At 39.5% G+C, this 23,099-nt stretch overlaps 1 protein-coding gene across 1 annotated transcript in view; it reads right to left on the reverse strand.

Moving 5' to 3' along the window:
• The window catches only part of CTNNAL1 (catenin alpha like 1), a 1,837,423-nt gene that overhangs the window by 844,087 nt on the left and 970,237 nt on the right, over positions 1-23,099 (reverse strand). Inside the window, exon 6 of the mRNA XM_044064584.1 lies at positions 9,772-9,942. Within this exon, the coding sequence (XP_043920519.1) occupies positions 9,772-9,942 (171 nt within the window). The remainder of the gene's footprint in view (positions 1-9,771; positions 9,943-23,099) is intronic.

A 23,099-nucleotide genomic window follows, 5' to 3' on the forward strand; every position in this document is an offset into this window, starting at 1 on the left:
ACGTTAGACAAAGATCGCCTCTGAGAAAGCAGTATGCAACAGAGAACAATCTTAGCTTTTTCAATCGTGCTGCATAGGGCAACTGTTTGAGGCCAGTAATCCTCTTGGTTAGGTCAGATCAGAAGAGATTCATCCAGTCTCCACAGACCAGACAGGGGAGTGTCTGCTCCCAGAGATTTCCTGCTCCGAAGGCACAGACACACTGGGGCAGATGTCAGAATCGAGGAATTCATGGGTCTTAGAGCTGACAACTTCGATATTGGAATCTTCCAGCTCAGAAGCAGGAGGACAGATTGGAGGAGGAACTCGAGCAGAAGATGGGGTTTGAGACTGACCCAATTCCTTTGGGCTCGGATCCATAAGAAGTTTGGCCAAAGCAGGTGTCTTCAAAAGTCTCTCTACGACCGTATCCACGTCTTCATCAGATAATCTCCTGGTAGACCTAGTGGACAGGGTAGATGACCTTGATGTCACTAATAGTGGAGAAGGGAGCTTGGAAGAAATCTTCTCAACAGAAGGAGAAAGGCTCTTATGTCTACGTGCAGTGGAAGTGAAGGCCCCACTCCGAGGGAGTTCTGGAGCTGGGAGGAGATGTCTATTTCGATAGAGCCTTTGGGTCCGTCAATTTTGGAGCCTTCTGCTTCAGCTCCGATGAGGATCTTTCCACAATAAAGGTCTTTTAGTTAGCTTTTCTGAAGAATCAGAAGATATAGCCTCAAAGAAAGGCGTTTTCAAAAGGCCTTTCAAAATCAATTTTTGCGTTCTATTAATGCCCGCTGATTAAACTTGTGTCAAATGGAACAAGACTTCTGCAGATGAAGAGGCCCCAAACAATACACACACACAATGTGTGAATCGCTAAGGGGCATCTTCTTACTGCACTTTTTGTACTTCTTCAAGCCCAAAGGCTTGCTTTCCTGGTTTTGGGACATGATCTTATGAGAAAACAGAGAACAAAATATCACAATCACTCTAAGGAAGAGTAAGCCCTCTAATTTAAATGGACTTTACCCACAGACACACAAGCAGAAAAACTAAGACTTTAAACAAGGAGAAAAAAATAGAAATATACTACCAGTACTACTTTTTTTGAAAGGCTAAAGAAGGGAAAAAATGTATTAAAGGGAAGGTAACGAATGTCCTCTAAAACAGATGTTCCTAAACGCCCTCTAATTTAAATGGACGTCTAATGGGGGAAAGCTGAGTAAAGAATTAAAATAAGAAATTTAGAGAGGGAAAGATAACCTATGCTAGAATAAAGTAGTGCAAAAGTTGTACTTGGCCCAGAGCTATAGCTGACAAAACCTCTTCGCTGTGCGGCAAGAGAGATCTGAGGTAACTAGCGGAATGCATTATGGGTAAAGAATGAGGCCCACGAGCTTTGCTGAAGACCTCGAGCTGGAAAATTGTCCGAGATGGATCCGACACATCAGATCCAACTCACAAGTGAGAATAAAGGCGAGATTGACAATATCACATGCTGTAGTTAAAGGGCAATTTGTGAGCTCTGCAAGAATGACCACCTTGTTTGATGAATTCTTAGATGAATGCAATAAAATCAAAGTAATGTTCCCGAAAAGGGGTTATCCTGAGGCTTTTATTGACAACTCACTACAAGAGGTATTTTCTTAAGAAAAGGACTCAACATTTCACCCCTATTTTGTACAAAGACAGCATTGAAATTACAAGTACTAGCATGCCTATCGCTTTACCTCTACACACCACAAGTTCAAAGTACAACAGTAGCTTTATCACCATTTTTTCTGCTGACAGTGAACTTCCCAGGTCAGATCTTCACAAAAATTGGTGTGCGAACATTCGGACATTATCATGAAATTGGGTGATTGCCCATTGATGGTGTTCAGAAAGGGTCTTAGTTTAAAATCCTTTTTTGAAGCACCTAAAAAAAATTAATTCTACAATAAAAAAATAAGGGAATGTTTAGGTGTTCAGGATGCAACTATTGTCAATATATTTTAACTGGTAAAAAGTTATAACAGACAAGGGATTAACATTTAAGGTAGATATATAACTACATATCAAAAAGGGTTGTGTATATCACACTCTGACAGTCTTGTACATGCTTCTATGTTGTGAAAAATGAAAAGTGTGGAAAAGACAGGATATATGAACACCTACATGATATAAAAAAATACAAATAATAATAACGCCCTAGCAAAACATGTCATGATTCACTTGGGTCATTCATTTAAGTTTATTATAGTGGAACAACTTGCTGAAAACATGACAGGTGGGCTTAAAGTTAGAAAGGAAAGAACTTATTTGGCAGCTATGCTTGAATGTGGGCTGCTCACCTGGTATTAATGGGACTATGTCTGTCTCCTGTTTGCTGAAATTAAAAGCTTACCATAGAAGAATTCTGTTATCTTGAGAACAAAATATTTTTAAACTGTCAGTAGCATAATGTTTATTTAATTTAGTTTGAAATGCAACACATTCTATCAACAATAAGTTACCAACTGGATACTATGTTACTTTAAGAATTCTGGCAGACTGTGCCATGTGACTTCATTCATTGTTTTAAATACTCAGTGTGGACAACAGTAGTTATCTGATGAAGTCCTAATTGGTTTTAAGACAAGTGTGCTTATTTATTTATGTGGAAATAAAAACTGCTTTGGAATTTAAGTGGTGTGAACTGGACACCGTCTGTAACCATGCTGGGTTTTTTTCTAAGTTTGAGTCTGTTATTTGGTATTGGTTTAGAATACAAAAATAAGCTACCAAGAAAATAAGTGGCAGACAGAAGTTTTGAAAATGGATTTTGTGCATTAATATTTTTCATGCAAGGGCAAGCCAGCAAGCAACATTTTTTTTTTCAAAAAGCCTACTGGCACATACATCATATACTCAATGCAAGAGTGTTAGTCAATCAGAAGCAAAGCAATCATCTCACCTACACTGTAAACATGCACAGTGAATGCCAGAGGCGGTATTCATTTATCAACATTATAGATATGTCTGTCAATATTTCTTCAGTAAGCACACTATACCATGAGTAGTAAGTTGAATGGAAAGGTTTATAAAATTATCACTCTGATCCTGATGACTGGGGTACACTCTTTCCTAATCACGGGTCTGGGTCCTGCACCATCCCCCAAACAGCACATAAATAGGTTTTCCCAACCACTGTCTTACCCTGCCATAATGTTAACTCTCTCTCTTACAATAATCAACTTCTAAAGTTTTACTGATCATTTGTAAATGTTTTTAGTAGTTAAATTATACCAGTCTACATACAGAGCTCCCTTATATATAATTTTGGGGAATCTTACTTATTTACTTGTTTAACCTTTGGATGTCTCCTTCCCTCAACTCTTGATGTGGCTTTCAAGGTCAAATACTCAAAATGCAATTAGAGCTGAATATTCTGCAGCTAGACCTAAGAAAGGATACAGCTAAAATATGCCTGCAGAATTAAACAAAACAGTAGTAACCGCAGCTCTGTACTGAGGGGAAAAGTACAGTTTTGTACCTACCATAAATGTAGATATTCGAGTGCTAATACAGCTGCAGTCATAATAGATGGGTTCTCCTGCCGTCAGGCGGGTCCTCGGTCGGCCGAATTCCAAAGTCTAGGTCCGGCATCGGTTGTCGTTGCTTCTTCCCTGACGTCAGTGCGACAGGGGTATAAAGGAACCAGCCAATGCCATTTTCTTCAGTTTTTCTTGCCCCAGATGTCAGGTGCCCCCAGAAGGAAGGCAATACATAAATTTGTGTAATAAAGCAATGCAATATAATCAAAATACAGTAGTTGCAAGCAAATACACCATAAAAGAAAACCCCAATCAGATTGTTTGAGGAGGTGTTAGCCAATAGGCCTGTCCCAAGAGGGGAAGGAGGGAGGGAAACCTGGACTGCAGCTGTATTAGCACTCGAACATCTACATTTATGATAGGTACAAAACTGTACTATGTTCATCGTGCATACAGCTGCAGTCATAACAGATGGGTAGAATCCCAAAGCTAATAAAGGGGTAGTAGGCACTAGGTGGAACTAGGAGGCGCCAGGATGCCCTGCAAGACTGCAGTGGCAAAGCCTGCTCTGGTTTTGGAGTATAATGGCAGGTGGTAGTACTTGGAGAAGGTATGCACAGAACTCCAAGTGGCAGCTTCCAAAATATCTTTGGTAGGAACTCCTCTGAGGAAAGCTGCAGAGGTAGCTGTGGCCCTTGTGGAGTGAGATCTGATGCCTGTAGGTACAGTTTTGCCATGAAAAGAATAGCAAAAACGTATGCAGTGGGCTATCCATTTTGAGATTGTCTGTTTGGAAATTGGCTTTCCTTGAGCTCCTACAGCATAGGACACAAAGACCTGTTCTGATTTTCTGAAAGGCTTTGTTCTGTCCAAATAATAACAAAGTTGTCTATGGATGTCCAAGGAATGTAGTAATCTCTCCCTTTTGTTTTGAGGATTAGGATAAAAGGTAGGTAAGTGTATGGCCTGATTCAAAGCTACCCTGGATACCACTTTGGGCATAAAAGACGGGTTGGTTCGTAAGGAAACTCTGTCCTGATGGAAGATGATAAAAGGCTGCACAGCCATGAGAGCTTGTAGTTCTGAAACTATGAGCTGTGGTAATAGCCAGAAGGAAAGCTGTTTTCCAGGACAAATATTGCAAATCTGATGAGGCAGCTGGCTCAAAGGGAGGCAAGGTCAGTTTTTCCAGAATGAAATTGAGATCCCAAGCAGGTATTGGTTGCTTCCTTGGGGGTCTTAGATTCTTATCCCCTCTGAGGAACTGTCTTAAGAGAGGGTGAGAGAATAAGGGTGGATCAGTGTTGTATTCTGCAGAAATGGCTGAGGCATGGATTTTGATGGAGGAGAATGAAAGTCCACTGCTTAGCAGCTCAGCTAGATACTGTAGTATTTGAGGTAAATTCAGTTTTCCAGGATCCAGACCCTTTTTCTCATTCCAGACACAAAACCGTTTCCATTTTGCGGAGTAAGCTTTTCTAGTTGATGGCCTGCTGGCCTCCAAAATGACATCCTGCACCTCCTTGGAGAGTAGAGTCTGTTGTGATGCTAAGGAATCTTCCATGCGGCTAGATTGAGTGTTTTTAGCTGGTTGTGAAGAGTTTTGAAGCTGTGCTGAGTCAGGAGAAGAGGCATTAGAGGCAGGGTCCATGGTGGGGAATGCGCCAGGCTCCTCAGGAGTGGGTACCAGTGTTGTCTTGGCCAGTCTGGAGCAATGAGAATCATCTTTGGTCTGTCTGCTCTGGTTTTCAGTAGAACTTTGGGCAGCAGAGGAAGAGGTGGGAAGGCATAAACTGTCATTGATGTCCAACAAAAAGAGAGAGCGTCCACTCTCCAGGCCTTTGGATGAAAATTCCTTGAGCAGAATTTTGTCAATTGGTGATTTTTGTGGGAGGCAAAGAGATCTATGTCTGGCCTTCCCCATGCTTGGATTATTTCTGTAAAAACTTTTGGATGCAACTTCCATTCGTGTGGATCTGTCATATTTCTGCTTAGGTTGTCTGCCAGCGTGTTTTCCTTGCCTGGCAGGTACTGTGCTTGTAGCTCGATTTGTAAGTCCATGACCCTGTTCCAAAGTGACATGGCCAGTCTGCATAGAGGGTATGAATGCGTTCCTCCCTGCTTGTTTATGTACCACATTACTGTGGTGTTGTCCGTCCTTATCAGTAGTTGACCTGGTTGCAGAAGGTCTTTGAAAGCTATAATAGCATTTATTGCTGCTAGCATTTCCTTTTGATTGATGTGAAGGTGCTTTTCTTTTTGGGACCATTTGCCCTCAATGCACCGATCTGTCATGTGCGCCACCCAGGTGTAGTCCGAGGCGTCTGTTGTGATGACTTGATTTGCTTGAGGCTTGCTGAATGGAAGACCTGTGTTTGTTTGGCATGCTTGAGCCCACCACAGAAATTCCTTTTGAAGACATGGAATTAGTGGTATTATTGTTTCCAAACTGTGGCTGTGTTGAGACCATATGTTTTTCAGGTACCATTGAAGTTTCCTCACATGCAGCTTTGCACATGGGATTAGTAAGATGCAAGACGCCATGAATCCCAGAGCCTGCAGGATTTTCCTTGCAGTCAGCCTGGTGCAATTTGCTAGTGCTCTGAAGTATTGAGTTAGTTGCCCCTGCTTCTCTGGTGTGAGGTAGGCCATCTGGGTGTTTGTGTCCAAGTTGGCACCCAGGAAAATAATCTTCCGAGAGGGTATTAGCCTTGATTTCTTTTTGTTGACTGTGTATCCCAGAGAGTTCAACAACATTATTACATAAGCCAGATGTTTCAAGAGAATGTACTTGCTGTCCGCTTGGATCAGGCAGTCGTCCAAATAGGGGTATATTTGTATCCCTTGAAGTCTGCAGTAGGCAATTACTGATGCCAGGCATTTCGTGAATACTCTGGGCGCAGTAGATAAGCCAAAGGGCAATGCAGAGAATTGATAATGGGTTGAACCTGCAAGAAATCTGAGGTATCTTCTGCAATTTTGTCTGATTGGGACATGCAGGTATGCCTCCTTGAGGTCCAATGTTACCAGCCAAGACTCCTTGCCCAGCATGGGAAGAAGCTGCTGTAGAGTGAGCATCTTGAATTTTGGTACGAGTAGAAATGTGTCTAGGATGGATAGGTCCAAAATAGGTCTCCAATCTTTTCCCTTCCTTTATACCAGGAATAGTCTGGAATAAAAACCTTGACCTTGTTCGTGCGTAGGTACCTCTTGAATTGCTTTCATGTCTATGAGATCTGTAATTTGCTTTTGTGCCTCTGCCCTTTGATTGTGTGGCAGGTTCGGCATGCCCCTCATTTTTGGAAGGGTGTGAAAATGGAATCTGTAACCTCTGTTTAAAATGTCCAGGATCCATTTGTCTTTTGTGATAATATGCCAATTTTTTGAAAATAATGCCAGTTTTCCTCCTAAGGGGGCTGCCATTTGAGTCTTGCTTGGCATGCAAAGGGGAAAGTCATTGGGTTTGCTTTCTGAATGGTTGCGAGTTATCCTCACCACCTCTTTGTGCAGGAGCTTGCCATTGTCTGCCTCTAAACGATCCTTGGGATTGTCCTCTGCCCCTCAGGTGTCTGTATCTACCCCTTTGGGGTCTGTCCGTGGCTGGAAAGGACCAATTTTTGGAAGGCCAATTTCTACTGAAACGTGGGGGTTATACCTGTAGAAAATCCTTCACAGTTTGCATTGATTTAGCTTTTTCCTCCATTTTCCTTAATACCTCCTCAGCATTAGCACCAAATAATACATCCTTTTGTAGAGGGGCATCTAGTAATTTAGCTTTGACATGATCAGGCAAGGTTTGTTCCTTGAGCCAGGCATGTCTACGTATGACTGATCCTGTAACAGCAGCTCTACATGAGGCCTCTAGAGCATCAAAACCACATTGTAAGGTATGCTTACCCACTTGTTCTGCACTATGCATCAAATCCTGTAACTCCTTCAAGTCTGGTTGTTCAAGTTGTGACATTTTACTTTTCAATTGTGATAACAAAAACTGTTGGTATTTTAGCATATGGAACTGACAGTTTAAGGCCCTCATGGTTAAGATAGCCAAGGTATATACCTTTTTTCCCCACCTTTCTAAGGATCTGGAATCTCTCTCGGAAGGTAATGGATTTTTAGCAGTGGAGGCCTTAATTCCCTTGGGGCCCTGTGAGATGGTTTCTGGGTCAGCAGCATGGCTTTTGTATAGAAATTGGTGTGAGTCAGGTTTGACTGGGGCTGGAGGCAGAGAATCCGGCGGGTTAAGGCCGGCCTCCGAGTAAACATCATCTAGGATGTCCAAGACAGGAGGTATAGCCAGAGGCCTGTGCTGAGGTAGCAAGAGAAATTCCCTAAGCCTTTTCTTGGAATCTGAATAATCTTGGCCTTCCCAGTGGAAGTGTTCCCTTAAGGTATGCAAAGTTTCCCCGAATGAGTAATCCTCTGGGGGGGATACAGAAGGAATGGACTCCTCTGCATCAGAGTCTTCAAAAGGGGAGTAAGGATGTTCCTGATCATCAGAGTGCTCTGAAATAATGGAGCCCTGATCAGAGGAGGGGGATTCTTCCTCCACTCTGGGCCTTTTGTCTGGTGGGGGTTGAGAACCCCTGATAAGAGTAATTAAATCCTCAGCCATTTTAAGCATCTGTTTTTTAGGCATGGGGCGTTGAGATGGGCCCTGTGTAGCTTGTCTCTTAGAGTGCATGGCTGTTTTAGACTTAGTGAAAGCCTTGATGGAAAAAGAAGAGGAAGGTCTGAAGACACCTTGAGTGGAGGTAGACCTGTCCACATTGTGAGGTTCAATGCCAAGAATGGCTTCGGTATCTGTAGTCGGGGTGTGGGCTGAGGAGCCTGCGACCTCAGGCACAGGAGACACCGCCAATGAAGTATTGTCTGTAGTCAGGGACTGCGTAGGCGCCTCGCTGAGAACCGGACCACGTGTAGTCGGCTTTGGCGTGGTGTCGGTAGAGGCCGCAGACCTCGTGTGTCGGTCCTTATCTTTGCGTTTTTTAGACAAAACTGGAGTCGCAGTATCTGACGAAACATAATATAGTTAAATGCTTTCCCAAAATAATGCTGGGCGAACTCTGCCCGATGCTTAATAGTGCGTTTATTGAATGTAGCACAAAAGCAACAGACCGAGACGTCGTGGTCTGGGCCTAAACAAGGTATACAGAGGGAATGGAAATCCTTATGCGGTATTTGCTTCCCACATGAAATACAATTGTTAACTTTGTCTGACATCGGTCTGAGGCAAGAAAAGTTTCCCCAACGGGGTACTTAGCTTTCAAGAAGACTTCGGTTTCAAAATTTTTCGTAATTTCAGGAGCTGGCCGACCGGCACTTGCGAACTGCTTCTGCTTCGGGCACTGCGCGGCAAGAAAGACTGAAGAAAATGGCGTCGGCTGGTTCCTTTATACCCTGTCGCAGGGAAGAAGCGACGACAACCAACGCCGGATCTAGACTTTGGAATTCGCCGATCGACCTGACGGCAGGAGAACCCATCTGTTATGACTGCAGCTGTATGCACGATGAACATCAGTGCCACAGGAAACTATTTAGTATGGTGACATTTTAGCTTTAAGACAAAAATAAATCTTGGTGACAGACAGAAAGCTATTCTCATAAATGTATTCAATCACTCCTCATTCAGAACTGGTAAACGGTGCAACTTTGTTACTATGTTATTTCCTACCGGGTACTGATTTGCAAGTATGAAATGATACCCACGAAAGAACTAATGATGTGGGCTACTGTAAAACATGAACATATATACTCACAAACAACTAATAAAAACTCTTCATAATAATGAACCTCAGAGGGAATAACCACACCAGCTAGTGCTTGATTTAAGACCAAACTTCTGGCTGCTACATAAAATAACCGAGATGAACAAACTGCCACAAGCCTGAGCTATTAGTTCATTTGTAAGGTTCTGTGACTGGGTTACGTAACGTTTAGAGGCAGCCTAAAGGAGCAATGCTATGCATATCAGAGAAAGATACACAACAGCACAATCACCTGCATGGAGAGTACAGCAAAGAAAGTAATAAAGAACTCGACAGCAGACAAAATTATGAGATAAATATCACATATTGATCATTAATAACATGCAAAAAGAAAAACAAATATGACTACAACTCAGTTAGAAAAAATTCAGCATCAGTCAATCTTCAGTACATGTTGAATTATCACAAGGCCAAAAAAAAAGGCCTAGTGCTCTGTGCCTAAGCCAGTCAATGAAAACTGCACATCTTTTAACAGTAAATAAGTTTCCCTGTTGCATCCCTCTTACTTTGAGTTCCCGGATCCCAGAATAAATGCTGATTGGCGGCATATCTCCCTCTCCATTTGGCCTTGCATCAGTAACGATCTCAATCACTTGTTCCAGAGCCAACCTCATTCGGTGAAAGACTCCTTCCTTATTTATTCTAGCTGATTCACAGTCAGGATGCCTTAAGCAAGTCTAAAATGAAGACAAGAAGGAAACAAATTCACTCGTTAGCCTTATCTACTTGTAATAATCAGCTATAAGGACTGACAATACTTACTAAAGGCTTTTCCTGTGACTAGTAAATGACACCTGCTGTGCAAAAACACAATTGGACATTCACTAGACAAATAACACATCCTTCCATGCTCTATGATTTCTCATAGGTACTGTGCACTTTAATTTAGTAAGTTGCCATCAACAAAGACTAATGAGTTTTTTTTTTTGTTTTTTACTGTAAAATGGTTCTAGAAAAAGAGTGACATCATCTCTAGAAAATACCACCACCAAGTGAAAGTCACATCCAGCAATTCCACTTCTGTACTTGACAAAGGAGCATAACTATTACTGAAAAGAATATTCACTAAACTATATTCTACATTATGTTACTGTCTTACAATGTCTACTGGTTTATGAATTTTCCTAAAAGCCAAACACACCCCCAAAATAGGTCTCAGACAATTGACCTATTCACCAAAGGTCACATAAACCATATGCAAGGAATTGCTCTGGTGATGGACTGAGGGCAGATTCTGCACATAATCTAGTGGCAAAAGGCATGTCAAAATGTCCAGTAATGGATAATACTTGTGCCGCGTGCACTGTAAAACATTTTACTACCTTTTTCCATACTCAACCCAAAGCCCATCACCCCACTGACAAATATACTGAACCTAGCAGTCTGACATACCTCCCAGTGACATGACTGAGAAGCCTGTTAGAAATTACAGGTGTCATAGCCAAACATTCTTAACAAGTAACACCTTCCAAGGTACAACTTATGTGTAGATCACATGATCGTTCTATACGAATAAAAGACAATGGCACTCTTCCTTGCATCTTTCCTACTGGAATCCAAAGATAGCTTACAGAAAACCATAAATATAGAAGGAAATAAAGTACATGTGTACAGATATCCTGCAGTAACATTCACCATAGTGACAACAGTCTCCTATAGTGGGGGGAGAGGAATCTGTATACCCACTAACTGAAAATGTATCATTATGGTAGATATTCTGAAGTAGAAAACAAAGGAAAGTTTCACAGACTCAGTCAGCAGTTTAAGAATATTTCACATCCACAGAAAGAAAATGCACAGATGGACAAAACTCATCTACCCAAGGATGAAAAGAGAACCTACATGGGAAAAAAGGTGAGAAATGCAGGTTAACAGGCTGTGAAGATATGTGAAGGTTGCCAGACTAGCTAGATAGAATTTTGTAGATAATTCTAGGTCATTGTAAATATGAATATAATCCACATGCTTGTCCTCATAAATGTAAGAAAACGGTGTTAAATGTTGAACTTCAAAAACGTAACCACGGTGTACTCTGCTGGAAGAAAGCTGATAAGTCAAGCATTGTATGACTGTTTGATCTCAAACAGCTCAGAGACATAATGTCTGGACTGAGGAATTCCTTCTATTGTTTTGTGACCAGAGTTAATTGCTAGATTTTACATATATATCTTTTATTGCTGTAGTTTTCTGGTCAGGTGCAAGATTAAAGAAATGTTAAAACTGAGTTTCTGTTAGCCTGGGAACTAGAGAAGAATGATGTAATCTAAAATGAGTCAGCAGTGATGCATTATCTTTTAAGACTGTATCAGAGAGAGAGAGAGAGAGAGAAAATCAGAGCATTTTGGATTTTGTCTGAACCTGAACACATCACTCACCAGTACTCTGTGCCTGTGGTCTATATGTAAGTTTGTTTAGAACTGTGGTTACTCTTAGAGTTAGATAGGAATTTAGGCAGATTTAGTCTAGCTGTTTTCTATATTTATGTCAGACTGTTCAACAGTATTATTTTAAGCATTTTCCTGTGATTTCTGAACTCTTGATTAACACTGTGTTGAACTGAGAAGATTTGTTTTGTGTTTTTATTATTTATTATTAAATATTTTTAAACCTTTCAACTGTGGCTGTTTTGTGTAGAGATAATTTAAGCTCTAGAGTACATTGCATGTATATAGTGATACTGTACAAAGCCCACTCCAATAAGCCTTGATGTTCATCCACTTACTATTTGGATAATAATATTGCACAGTATAAATTGGACACCCTTTGGTAAAGGCCTTTTTAGTAGCTGATAAGAGTAGTTGGTGGCAGTGATTACTACCTTATAGCCTGGCAGGAGGGGGCATATCTGGAGAACCTGTGCCAGCCTTCCCCAGGAGTGTCTGTGTGTTTGTATATAAACCAAATTTCAAAGTGTGTGTGTGTGTGTGTGTGTGTGTGTGTGTGTGTGTGTGTGTGTGTGTGTGTGTGTGTGTGTGTGTGTGTGTGTGTGTGTGTGTGTGTGTGTGTGTGTGTGTGTGTGTGTGAGCTATTTGGCAGGGACACGAAGCACTGGTTGAACAGAGAGGGCACAGGAAGTTTTGGCTTGACTACTCAGCTGAAATCTGTAACCTATAGCTGTGCCAATGGGGAATCTTATTGGGGATCTGGAGAGAAAGGGATAAACCAGCCCCAGACTGATTGTGATCTCAGTGTGCTCTTAAGGGAAATTGTACCTTACTGTGTGTGCATTTGTTATCCCTCCCAATATGGATGCTCCTCACTGGTGCTAGTGGTGAGGATTGAGGCTCCTTGATTACTGGGTTAGTGCACGGGCATCACACAGGCCTTGCAGGACACCCTGAAAGTCTAATGCCACTCTAAAATCACATCACACATCATGATATAATGATTAATGAAGATGTGTATTACGTTGGGTCAACTGACTGAAATTCACATCTGCACCAAAATACCATTAAAGAAAATAAAAAAAAGCATCAGCAGCTACTTCAGAAGTCATGTATGATATCAGATGCCTCCAGGAAAAAACAGAAGTAACTACTTCATACCTAAAGCAGTTGTTTCCAATGGTCTTCCTAAAAACCGCAGAGTAATTTGAATTAAAAAAGATATGTTTCATCATTGTTTTATCTCTTGTTCTGAACAGAGGATGTAATATAAATTATGCTTTATCTGACACAGAGTTGCACATGCATAATAGTTCTGAAGAGCCCAAGGCCAGTTCCAGTACTAGGTGACCTGTCCCAGGCATAACGCATGCATTGCAGCAGCTATGAAACATCTTCTCTGTACAATTCATAAAACATGTTCTGCAGCAGCTAAATGTTCAACACTTTTGTGCAATTCATCTCTGGTCCTCCAGCCTGTCTCACTGGCTCAGATTCTGAGCCAATGAGACAGACTTCCTGGAGATCAAACCAGAGCGTGCCCCCCACCACCACTACAATGCATCCAGACCAAATTTCACAATGTATTATTTTGAGTCCCGACTGAACATAGATCCCCAGGCACAGATACAAATGTCATTTTTGCAATAGTGCAGTCTACAATATGTCCCTACAGTGGTAGAGATACAGAGACAGAGGGAGACAGAAAGCAGTGCGTGTTAGAACAGTTTGTGCAGAAGTAGAGAAACAAAGTGATTATGTAAGTCAGAGTGCTCTTTGCAGTAGTTGTGAGACAAAGTGGAGTTTGTGTGTGTATGTATAAAATTCCCCTGTTTGATTAAATGACCTGTCAGAGTCAAACCCTTCTTCTAACTGAGTACAGGTAACAGTAGACTTAGTCCTTCACACCAACTGCCAGTCTGCTTAACTACCTCCAGTTTTGCAGAACATCTCTGATTTTGCCTCATATTAATGCCCTATCCTTGAGCAAGTCATTTAATCAGATAGTTCTTTGAGCAACTGGAAATCTGGGCTCAGCTCCTCAAATCCCATGGACTGCAAGCCAGTTATGGTGTAAAGGAAGAAAATTAATTGTAGTAAACATGAGCATCACCATATGATCCATGTTCTTTGGATGTGATCCTTCATTTTCTTGCTCTGCTGAATGCTGACAGTGTGTTTATTATTTATATAAGAATAAACAGGACAGCATGAAACCTTTTTAACTGAGGATATATTTTTAACTATACTGTATGTGGACTACAGCAGCATGACTATCACTTGGTGTAAATGAGCAATGCACTTAAAGAGCTGCTTCCTGTAGTACAAAGTTTGATTCCTTCTGCTTTCATTGGTCCTCTTTTCAACTCTGACAAAGTTACGTCACCAGACAGTCCTCCTTGGCTGTTCCTGAAAATGGATACATTTGTCCAGTGGCTGTCCCATTTTGTTAGCAAATGTGTTACCCATTTGTCTTTTGAATTCCTGCACCCCTCCCATAACTGCTTATTTGTACTTCACTATATGCCATTTAAGTAAGAATTCCAGCATATCTCTTGTAGTTTATGGGTAGCCAGATGCATTTCCACAATGAGAGTTTTAAGGGAAGAGCAGTTTACTGTTTCTAATGCTTAGTCTGTTTTCTATGTGACAATGCTTTTTTTTTTTTTTTTTTGGAAAATGGATACCAGTGCAAAATTTGGAATTAAAGTTTTACAAGAAATCCAAGCCTCTGTGATGATTATAAAAACAAAGAAAAAAATAAGTACACTTACATGTTTGAACAGTGTTTATGGTAACTGGGGAGAGGGAGCAAAGCAATGGGATATTAATATAGCTGGCAGTGGTCTCATTCATTACTCTGCAAAGGGTCCCATTTGTCTACTGTCTAGCACCAGTGACTCTGAAGGTGCATGCTGCAACAGTGCAACACTATGAGCAATTGAAGTAGGTCAGACTTGTACTGAGTGAGGTCAGAGGGAATGGCTATTCTTGACAACAGGGAAGACTTAGGAAAGTCAAAAATGAGATGGAGGTGCATTGCATACATGTAAGCCCCCCCAAAAAAAATATGTTGCATGCAGCAAATTTCTGATTGCTGTGTGTGTAGGCTGTTGAACAAAGTTGCTGAAATATTTGTTTTTAATTTGCTTTACTCACGGCACTAAATAATGAATTCATTCATTAAAAGGTCTGGACTGTGCCACATACTAACATGTTGTTGTGTCTGTTGGCTTTTCCCAGTTAGGGGTCGCCACAGCGGAACTCTGGTCCACTAATGATTGGCAGTAGATTTTTATGTGCCGAGTTGCCAGCCCTGACGCACAACCTTCAACGAAGGTACGCCCATTCACGCATGTCTCCACACATAAGACGCTTTTAGCTGAGAATCGAACAGGACATCTTACTATGAGGCGACAATGCTACCGCACCACCACCATCGCAGTAGTGCCACATACTAACATAAAAGTTAAATTTTAGTAGTCTAAGCAAGTTGCATTTTAGTAATATTTTTTGCAATACCTTCTTTTCAGCCTGCAGCAACCACAAAGGGGTTGTCGTTTATCAGGTCATACTGTATATTCGGCATTATTTGGAGAGAGACGATCAGAACAGTTTGCTTCTTCAGTATCCATTTATGTAGTAATTACTGCATATTACTGTGATACAGTTTTATCTATAAGACTGGATTGTGAAGGATTGCAATTGCACTTAAATAAAAACTGTTACTTTGGCAGTTAGTGCAGTGGACTAAAGCTCCAACTTTTAAAGACGTGCTCTCTGTGGTAAGGGTACTGGGTTTGATTCTTTTCACCTTCATTTACCTACTGTGTAATATCGAGCAAGTCACTTCACTAGACACTGCTTTGGAACAACTGGGAATTTGACCGCGGCTCGTTAATGATCTCCTGGACTGTATTGCCTAGTAACCATGAACCTGTTGGTGTTGTTTACCAGCCATTCCCTACTGCATAGCTGTTCTAGTTCAGGAAGTATCTGGATATCACCAGCACAAACGTTTTAATACAAATAGGCATTTTCTTCTTCAGGTGCAGCAGACACTGCATTTCTAGATGAAGCACTGAAATACAAATCTGTTTGCCAACAGGAACTTCTGTATTATTAACAGTTTTCTTTAATGCAGGATTATTCAGATGACTTTACTTCTGCAGAGATTGTAAATTTTGACTTAGCAGATGTTATCAGGTGGTTAATATTTCTTACACTCTTATGAATACTTTTCTATTTAAACTGTGCTACACATGGCTGGGTCTTATGGCATAATATTAATTATTTTTATACAATATTATGTAGTTCACCCAAAACTGCCAATAAAGTATATGCAATTTAATTCTTCATAACAGTAAGGGGTATACACGTTCAACAAAGTGGCTATAACTGCTGGTGGAGGTGGGGAATATCTGTGGATGAATGTACCTTATGCTCTTTATCACCGTCTCATTTTTAAACATTCTTTAAGCTGGCTTTGCAGGACTAAAGTATTTGAGAATTAAGTTAGAAGATGTTGTCTACCAAGTTTTTGTATGAAACATATTTGAAATATGTGACTTTGGTCATTATTACTTTTTTTTTTTTTACAAAGACATCTCAGGAGGATACAGTCAACAATGTAGCTGTGATTGCTAGGTATGGGGGTGTCTGTGGATAAAAATGACTGACCCTGCAGACTTGATCAAGTTAAAAAGTCATTAGTCTATCTTTGCAAGACTACTTACTGTGCCTTTGTGTAATTCAAACTGGGATATCTTACTGTTACCATTTTTATCACAATCGGACATGTGATGTGCACACAACTGATAAAGTAGCCATAGCTGTTTCAGTGCAGATACTGGCGAATTAGAAAGACAGCAGTCTGAGTGCCCTTTTACAGTTGAAATACTCTGAAATGGGTACTTTTTGTCATTAGTGGTTCATACATTTTACTTCACTGTTTACTGGAAAAATGTTCAAAACTACAGATAATAAATCAAACAGAGTTCCTATTAAATGATCGAAGACGCATTGTTTTGAATCTGTCTTGATCGAAATTGAAAACACAAAAAAGCAAAATAGCGAAATGGTATACAAGCGAATTCTTTCCTTGGGAAAGAAATCGCTTGGCCACTTCCATTACTTTGTCATTTTCGAGACTGTAGTGCGATCTCAGAGTTGGTATATTTAGGTAGGGGGTGTGGGGGGCAAAGCCCCCCACTTTATGTAATGTTTTAAATTTTTTTTTTTTGTGGAACAGCGTTTTTTTTCCCCTTGGAAAAAAATCACTGTTCTAAGTGTTTGAGATTGTAAGCTTTTTCTTACATGAGTTCGATAAATCATGGTTCACTTTTTTAAGCATTTGATGATTTAACATAGACCCAAACACACACTAATAAATGCTGGTGTATTAAAAGAAAAACTGGAAGTTAAAATAATCAGGAAAGGAAATCAAAGAACTCCTGTAACTATGCATAGTTTTAAAAATGTGTATTGAGAGCCCATGGTTTGAAAACAGCCTGGGGGTCCACGGTACTCTTCACCTGCCACTGATCCCACAGTAGTTATTCTGGAACAGGAGCTTTATCACATGAGCCACGTTCTTTGGGTATGATCCTTGGTTTCCTTGTTTTGTCAGCTGTTTATTATTTGGCTGTGAATAAACTGATCAGCATGAAGACTGAGTTTAATGTGAATATTTTAACTAATTAGTGCTTCACCATATACTATTTGACTATTAAACCCAGTACATTGCTTGTAGTGTAATGAGCTATCAAATGCATTGTCAATAAATGTGAGTTGCACAGGAAGAGTTTACTGTTGATTATGCAAAGTCTGTTTTCAGTGGGAGACTTTTGTTTAGCAAATGTCTGTCAGTGTTTTACTGTATAATATGAAATAACTAAATGCAAATCTGTGCTTAGTGTAAAACTAAAAATGAAAATAGTAATACAGGTCTGATCATTCTTCTTCTAAACGGCAACCAAGTAATGGGATACTGATATGGCTGGAGGGAAGGCAGAAAATGTCCATGTCTAGGGCCTCATTTAACCATGATCCATTTCTGGAAGAACAGTATGCAGATCTAAACTGCTAACCAGTATTTACCCTGGAGAAGAAACACACTCCAAAACAGTACAAGCTTACATACAAAACTACTTAACAGATAATTAAGACCCCACTCCTGTAAGGAAATAAGAAGCTCCTTACAAAAACAATGAATGTTAAAGGGCATGAAGATGAGAAGAGCTGCAAGGACAACTAAAATAGTTTTCATGGCAAGAATCGCATGCTGCATGTTAACTATTATTCAAGAAGAGGCCACTGTGGGCTGCTGTAAAACATAGCCTGAAAGTAGAACCCTCATTGGAGATTTCACATGTAGAATGTATCTCAAAACTATGTGAACCATGTCTAAACCCAGTATCTGAATTATTTTCTTCAACAGGTTCAAGAAGAGTCAAGATTTCTGACAAAAAAAGCTTGCATTCTTTCAAAATTCAAGACATATATAAAGTTTTTTTCAAACACAGAGCACACGTGTGTATATCAACACACACACACACACACACACACACACACACACACATATATATATATATATATATATATATATATATATATATATATATGTATATAAAAAACAACAGCAAAAAGAATGGAACCGGATGGGAGTCTGCTGTAAAAATTATAAAATATCCAAACAGCAGCAAACAGCACGTATTTCACATCCAGGGCAGAGTCTCTAAAAACTGATAGGTGCGGTAAGAAAACACAACCACTACCAATTAACAAGGTCTCGAGTTGCTTCTTGCATCCACTTTCTTCAAAAGCACTTTTCATTTGCAAGCATATTTTCTACAAGCATCACCTTAAAACAGTTGGCATCAATAGAGCTGAACATCCACTTCTGAATAATTTTAAAGCAGCTTCTATTTATTATAAAACATTGTCAGAACTTGTTAAAATAGTAAAACAAACATAAAAAGATAAGCGCTTTCGGGTTTCAAAGTTCACCCTTCATCAGATCTATACATAATGACCACTGTTCCTTGTTTAAAAAATACTTTGCTCCAATGAGGTGAAACTACTAATTAGCACGCCCATTCCCTAATACACTGAACACGCCTTCTTATCTTCATTTCCTGAGTGCTAGTGGAATAAAACAGCACTACATGTTAATGTGCCCTTTCCCTTTGAGAAGTGTTAGACACGCCTTCTTAGTCTTCGCTTCCTAAGTGCAGGTTGGATGGGAAATGTAGTATTAAGTCCCGGTTTTACATGTGCTTTTAGTTGCCCTATCCAAAACATTTCCTCTTGCTCTAGTCTATTATTGATATCACCCCCCCTACTGGACACATATACAACTTTTAAAACCCTGAAAACAAAACTATGATCTACATGATCCCTGATGTGTTTTGCCAGGGGACTTTTAAAATCTTTTAACCTAATGTCACTTACATATTTGGAGAGCCTTTCTTTTAGTTGTCTTATAGTCTTTCCCACATAGAATTGTTCACATTTTGAACATGTGGCTAAATACACAACATTTCTAGTTGTGCAATCCGCATATAAATTACATGTGTATCTTTTTTTGGTGACGGGATGTTCAAACGCATTTTCTGTGCAGATGTATTTGTACATTGTGCATCTTCTACAAGGAAAGGTTCCCTTTCTGTCTGACATAATTGATGGTATAGAGTACATCTGCGCAGAAAATGCATTTGAACATCCCGTCACCAAGAAAAGATACACATGCAATTCATATGCGGATTGCACAACTAGAAATGTTGTGTATTTAGCCACATGTTCAAAATGTGAACAATTCTATGTGGGAACGACTATAAGACAACTAAAAGAAAGGCTCTCCAAACATGTCAGTGACATTAGGTTAAAAGATTTTAAAAGTCCCCTGGCAAAACATATCAGGGATCATGTAGATCATAGTTTTGTTTTCAGGGTTTTAAAAGTTGTATATGTGTCCAGTAGGGGGGGTGATATCAATAATAGACTAGAGCAAGAGGAAATGTTCTGGATAGGGAAACTACAAGCACATGTAAAACTGGGACTTAATACTACATTTCCCATCCAACCTGCACTTAGGAAGCGAAGACTAAGAAGGCGTGTCTAACACTTCTCAAAGGGAAAGGGCACATTAACTTGTAGTGCTGTTTTATACCACTTGCACTCAGGAAATGAAGTTTAAGAAGGCGTGTTCAATGTATTAGAGAATGGGCGTGCTAATTAGTAGTTTCACCTCATTGGAGCAAAGTATTTTTTAAATAAGGAACTGTGGTCATTATATAGATCTGATGAAGGGTGAACTTTGAAACCCAAAAGCGCTTATCTTTTTGTGTTTGTTTTACTATTTTAACAAGTTCTGACAATGTTTTATAATAAATAGAAGCTGCTTTAAAATTATTTAGAAGTAGATGTTCAGCTCTATTGATGCCAATTGTTTTAAGGTGATGTTTGTAGAAAATATGCTTGCAAACAAAAAGTGCTTTTGAAGAAACTGAATGTAAGAAGCAACTCGAGACCTTGTTAATTGGTAGTGGTTGTGTTTTCTTACCGCCCCTATCAGTTTTTAGAGACTCTGCCCTGGATGTGAAATACGTGCTGTTTGCTGCTGTTTTTATATATATATATATATATATATATATATATATATATATATATATATATATATATATGTATACTTTACACACACACAATACATACAGTGGAAAACTAATGCAGCTGAGATCACTAGTTTAGATTTATTACTTATTAATTGACAATTAATTATCGAGAAATTCAGACTGGGTAGAAATCCATTTTCAGTGGAGGCCAGGGGAGAAAAGCTCCAATTATTTAAAAAAAAAAAAAAAAAACAGTAATTTTACATTCTTCTAAAATAACCCAAAACACCTGCAGTTTAAATTATACCAATTTAGACATAATATAAAAACACTGAATCGATACAGGTTAAATGACTGTCATTTAATATTTAGAGAAATTTTAGACAGTTTGTAGAGAAATTAAAGGTATGTTAAGTCTAATACCAACAGGAATTGCAATATGAAGTGAGGGAAAAACAGGTTTATAGTATATTTAGACAGAAAGTCAGGGAACAGAATTTGCTAGAAGGAAGTTAGTGAAGAAGGGAGAGTAAGGAGTTATAAGGAATGAAAAGCTATTCGTTTTACACATAACCACTGATCCCACAGTAGTTATTCTGGAACATTTATAAAAAAAATAATATAGTTTATTACATACAAGCTAACTCAAAATGCAGGTATTTCCGAGCAAACAAAAAATCTTGTGGTTTACCTCACAACACAACAGTACCTCAAACACACTAAGGTGTTGGAAACTCTGAGCCATCTTTTTTATACACCCATAACTGCTTAGTTCAGTAAACTTTTTCCGCCTAATACAAAAAGGTTGTTCACTGTCTTAAAGCAATATGCACATTAACAAAAGAAAAATCATTCTTACTTAAAGTAACAGCATAATATCTCAATGTAATAGATTGTACAGGCTATTTACTAGACTATTTTATTTATTTATTTATTTCTAGTTTGATGACCGGGGAGGTCCACTGGGCTCAAAGAGCCTGTTTTCAGTGGAAGCCTGGGGAAAAAAGCTCCAATAATACATAGTACAAGCTCCATAATATGAAGTACAATACATAGTGGAAACCGAAACAAACTAAGCAAATTTTACATACAAAATAGCAAAAACTAAACAAAAGTTAAACAGCAGCTTGGAGAAGGATGTAAAGCATATTTACATGTTTAGTGGCTGAGAACAGTAGTACAAGGTTAAATTAATACAGAGGTTTAAATCATCTGAGAATGATATAGAAGTAACATTAGCATGGATGAGTCCTTTATGCATGAATATTAGCATGAGTTAAATTAATACAGAGGTTTAAATCCTCTGAGAGTGGTATAGAGGTAGCATTAGCATGAAGGCAATACATAGGGTTAAATCAACAGTGTGTAAGGAAGAACAAACGTTGTGTGTTATAAAGTATTTATATATTAAGCAGGTTAGGTAGGTGGAGTGCAATTACATTTCCATTTTTGGGAGAGGTAAGAATGCAGCTGGGTTTTGAAGTGTTCAGAGTTCTCAGAAATTCTTAGAGATGGAGGGAAAGAATTCCATTTTTTGGCTATGGAAAAGAATAGGAGAAGCTGATCAGCGGGATGGTTTGGTTTATAAACATAGATTAGATTTTGGTGGGTAGATCTTAAGAGTTCTGATTTGGGGTGTATAATGTTAAGATGTTTGTTAGTGCTGAGCATATAGTTGGTTTGAAAATAAGCTTGTGAGTGGTGATGAGTTGGAGGTAGTCAAGGAAGTTTGGGAGTTCTAGTCATTGCAGCTGGTGGAGAGGTTTACAGTGGTGAGTGGCGTATATGGAAGTGGTGGCGAACTTTGAGATTTTATTGTAACAGGATTCTAGTTTAGAAGAGATGGAGGAAGATAGGTTGGTTAGTAGGGGAACACCATACATTAGTGAAGGTAGTAAGAAGGTAGTGCAGGGGTCTGTCTTGTTGAGGGGGAGAGGAAGTGGGAGTTTCTGTACAGCATGCCAAGTTTCTGATGGGTTTTCTTTATATTTATCTGAATATTTGTATCGAATTTTAGGTGTTCGTTAATAGTAACTCAAAGAAGTTTAGCAAAAGGAACAACTTCTATAGTGGAGTTGGCAAGGCTTGTAATTGTGAAAGAGGTTTTGTCTAGGTGGATAGATTTTGAGGGAGATAATAGAAGGATCTTTGATTTGTCGGCTTTCAAAGAGAGGTGATTTTGGAGTATCCAGTTCTCAGTACTTGAGAAGGCAGTTTGAGTTTTTGTTTGGAGCTCAGGGAGGTTTGATGCAAAGCAAACTAAAGTTGAGTCATCTGCATAGGCATCTGCACTATTTCCAGATACAAGCACTATTTATATCATTATGTATACATAACCAAGTCATTTATACTTTCCTAACCATCGGAAACTACCTTGCTATGCTATAATGACCACCCAACGTAAATCATCATTCTCATGCCCTCAGGATGGTCTGCATGCCTGAAACAGGTCACTTGCTGGGTGGTGAGTTGAGTCAAACCAGTCCATCACTTCAGCTCTGAATTGCTGTAGCCCATCCACTGCAGTCACGACTCCTGGCCCATCAAACCTTTCTACATAGTTCTGCAGTCCATTTACTGTTTCTACAGTCATTGTTCATGATGTTGTTCTGCTTCTTAAAAACATTATGACTCCTGCTTGTTCCATTGGGTATTGAGATTGTTACTCTGGGATTGCTATATTCATGCTGTGACTCCCTCTACTTAATCTGCTTTAAACTATGCCTGTACTGCTTCCTGTATATCCTTCCATCTGAGCTCTGATATTTTTCAAGGGATTTGCACTAACCCATTTCCCTAAAATAGTTTTTCACCTTGACTTTGAATCAGATTTGAGTT

This window comes from Protopterus annectens, chromosome 3.part0 (genome assembly GCF_019279795.1).
Source record: "Protopterus annectens isolate FY-2018-M chromosome 3.part0, PAN1.0, whole genome shotgun sequence".
In the NCBI taxonomy this organism is placed as follows: Eukaryota; Metazoa; Chordata; order Ceratodontiformes; family Protopteridae; genus Protopterus; species Protopterus annectens.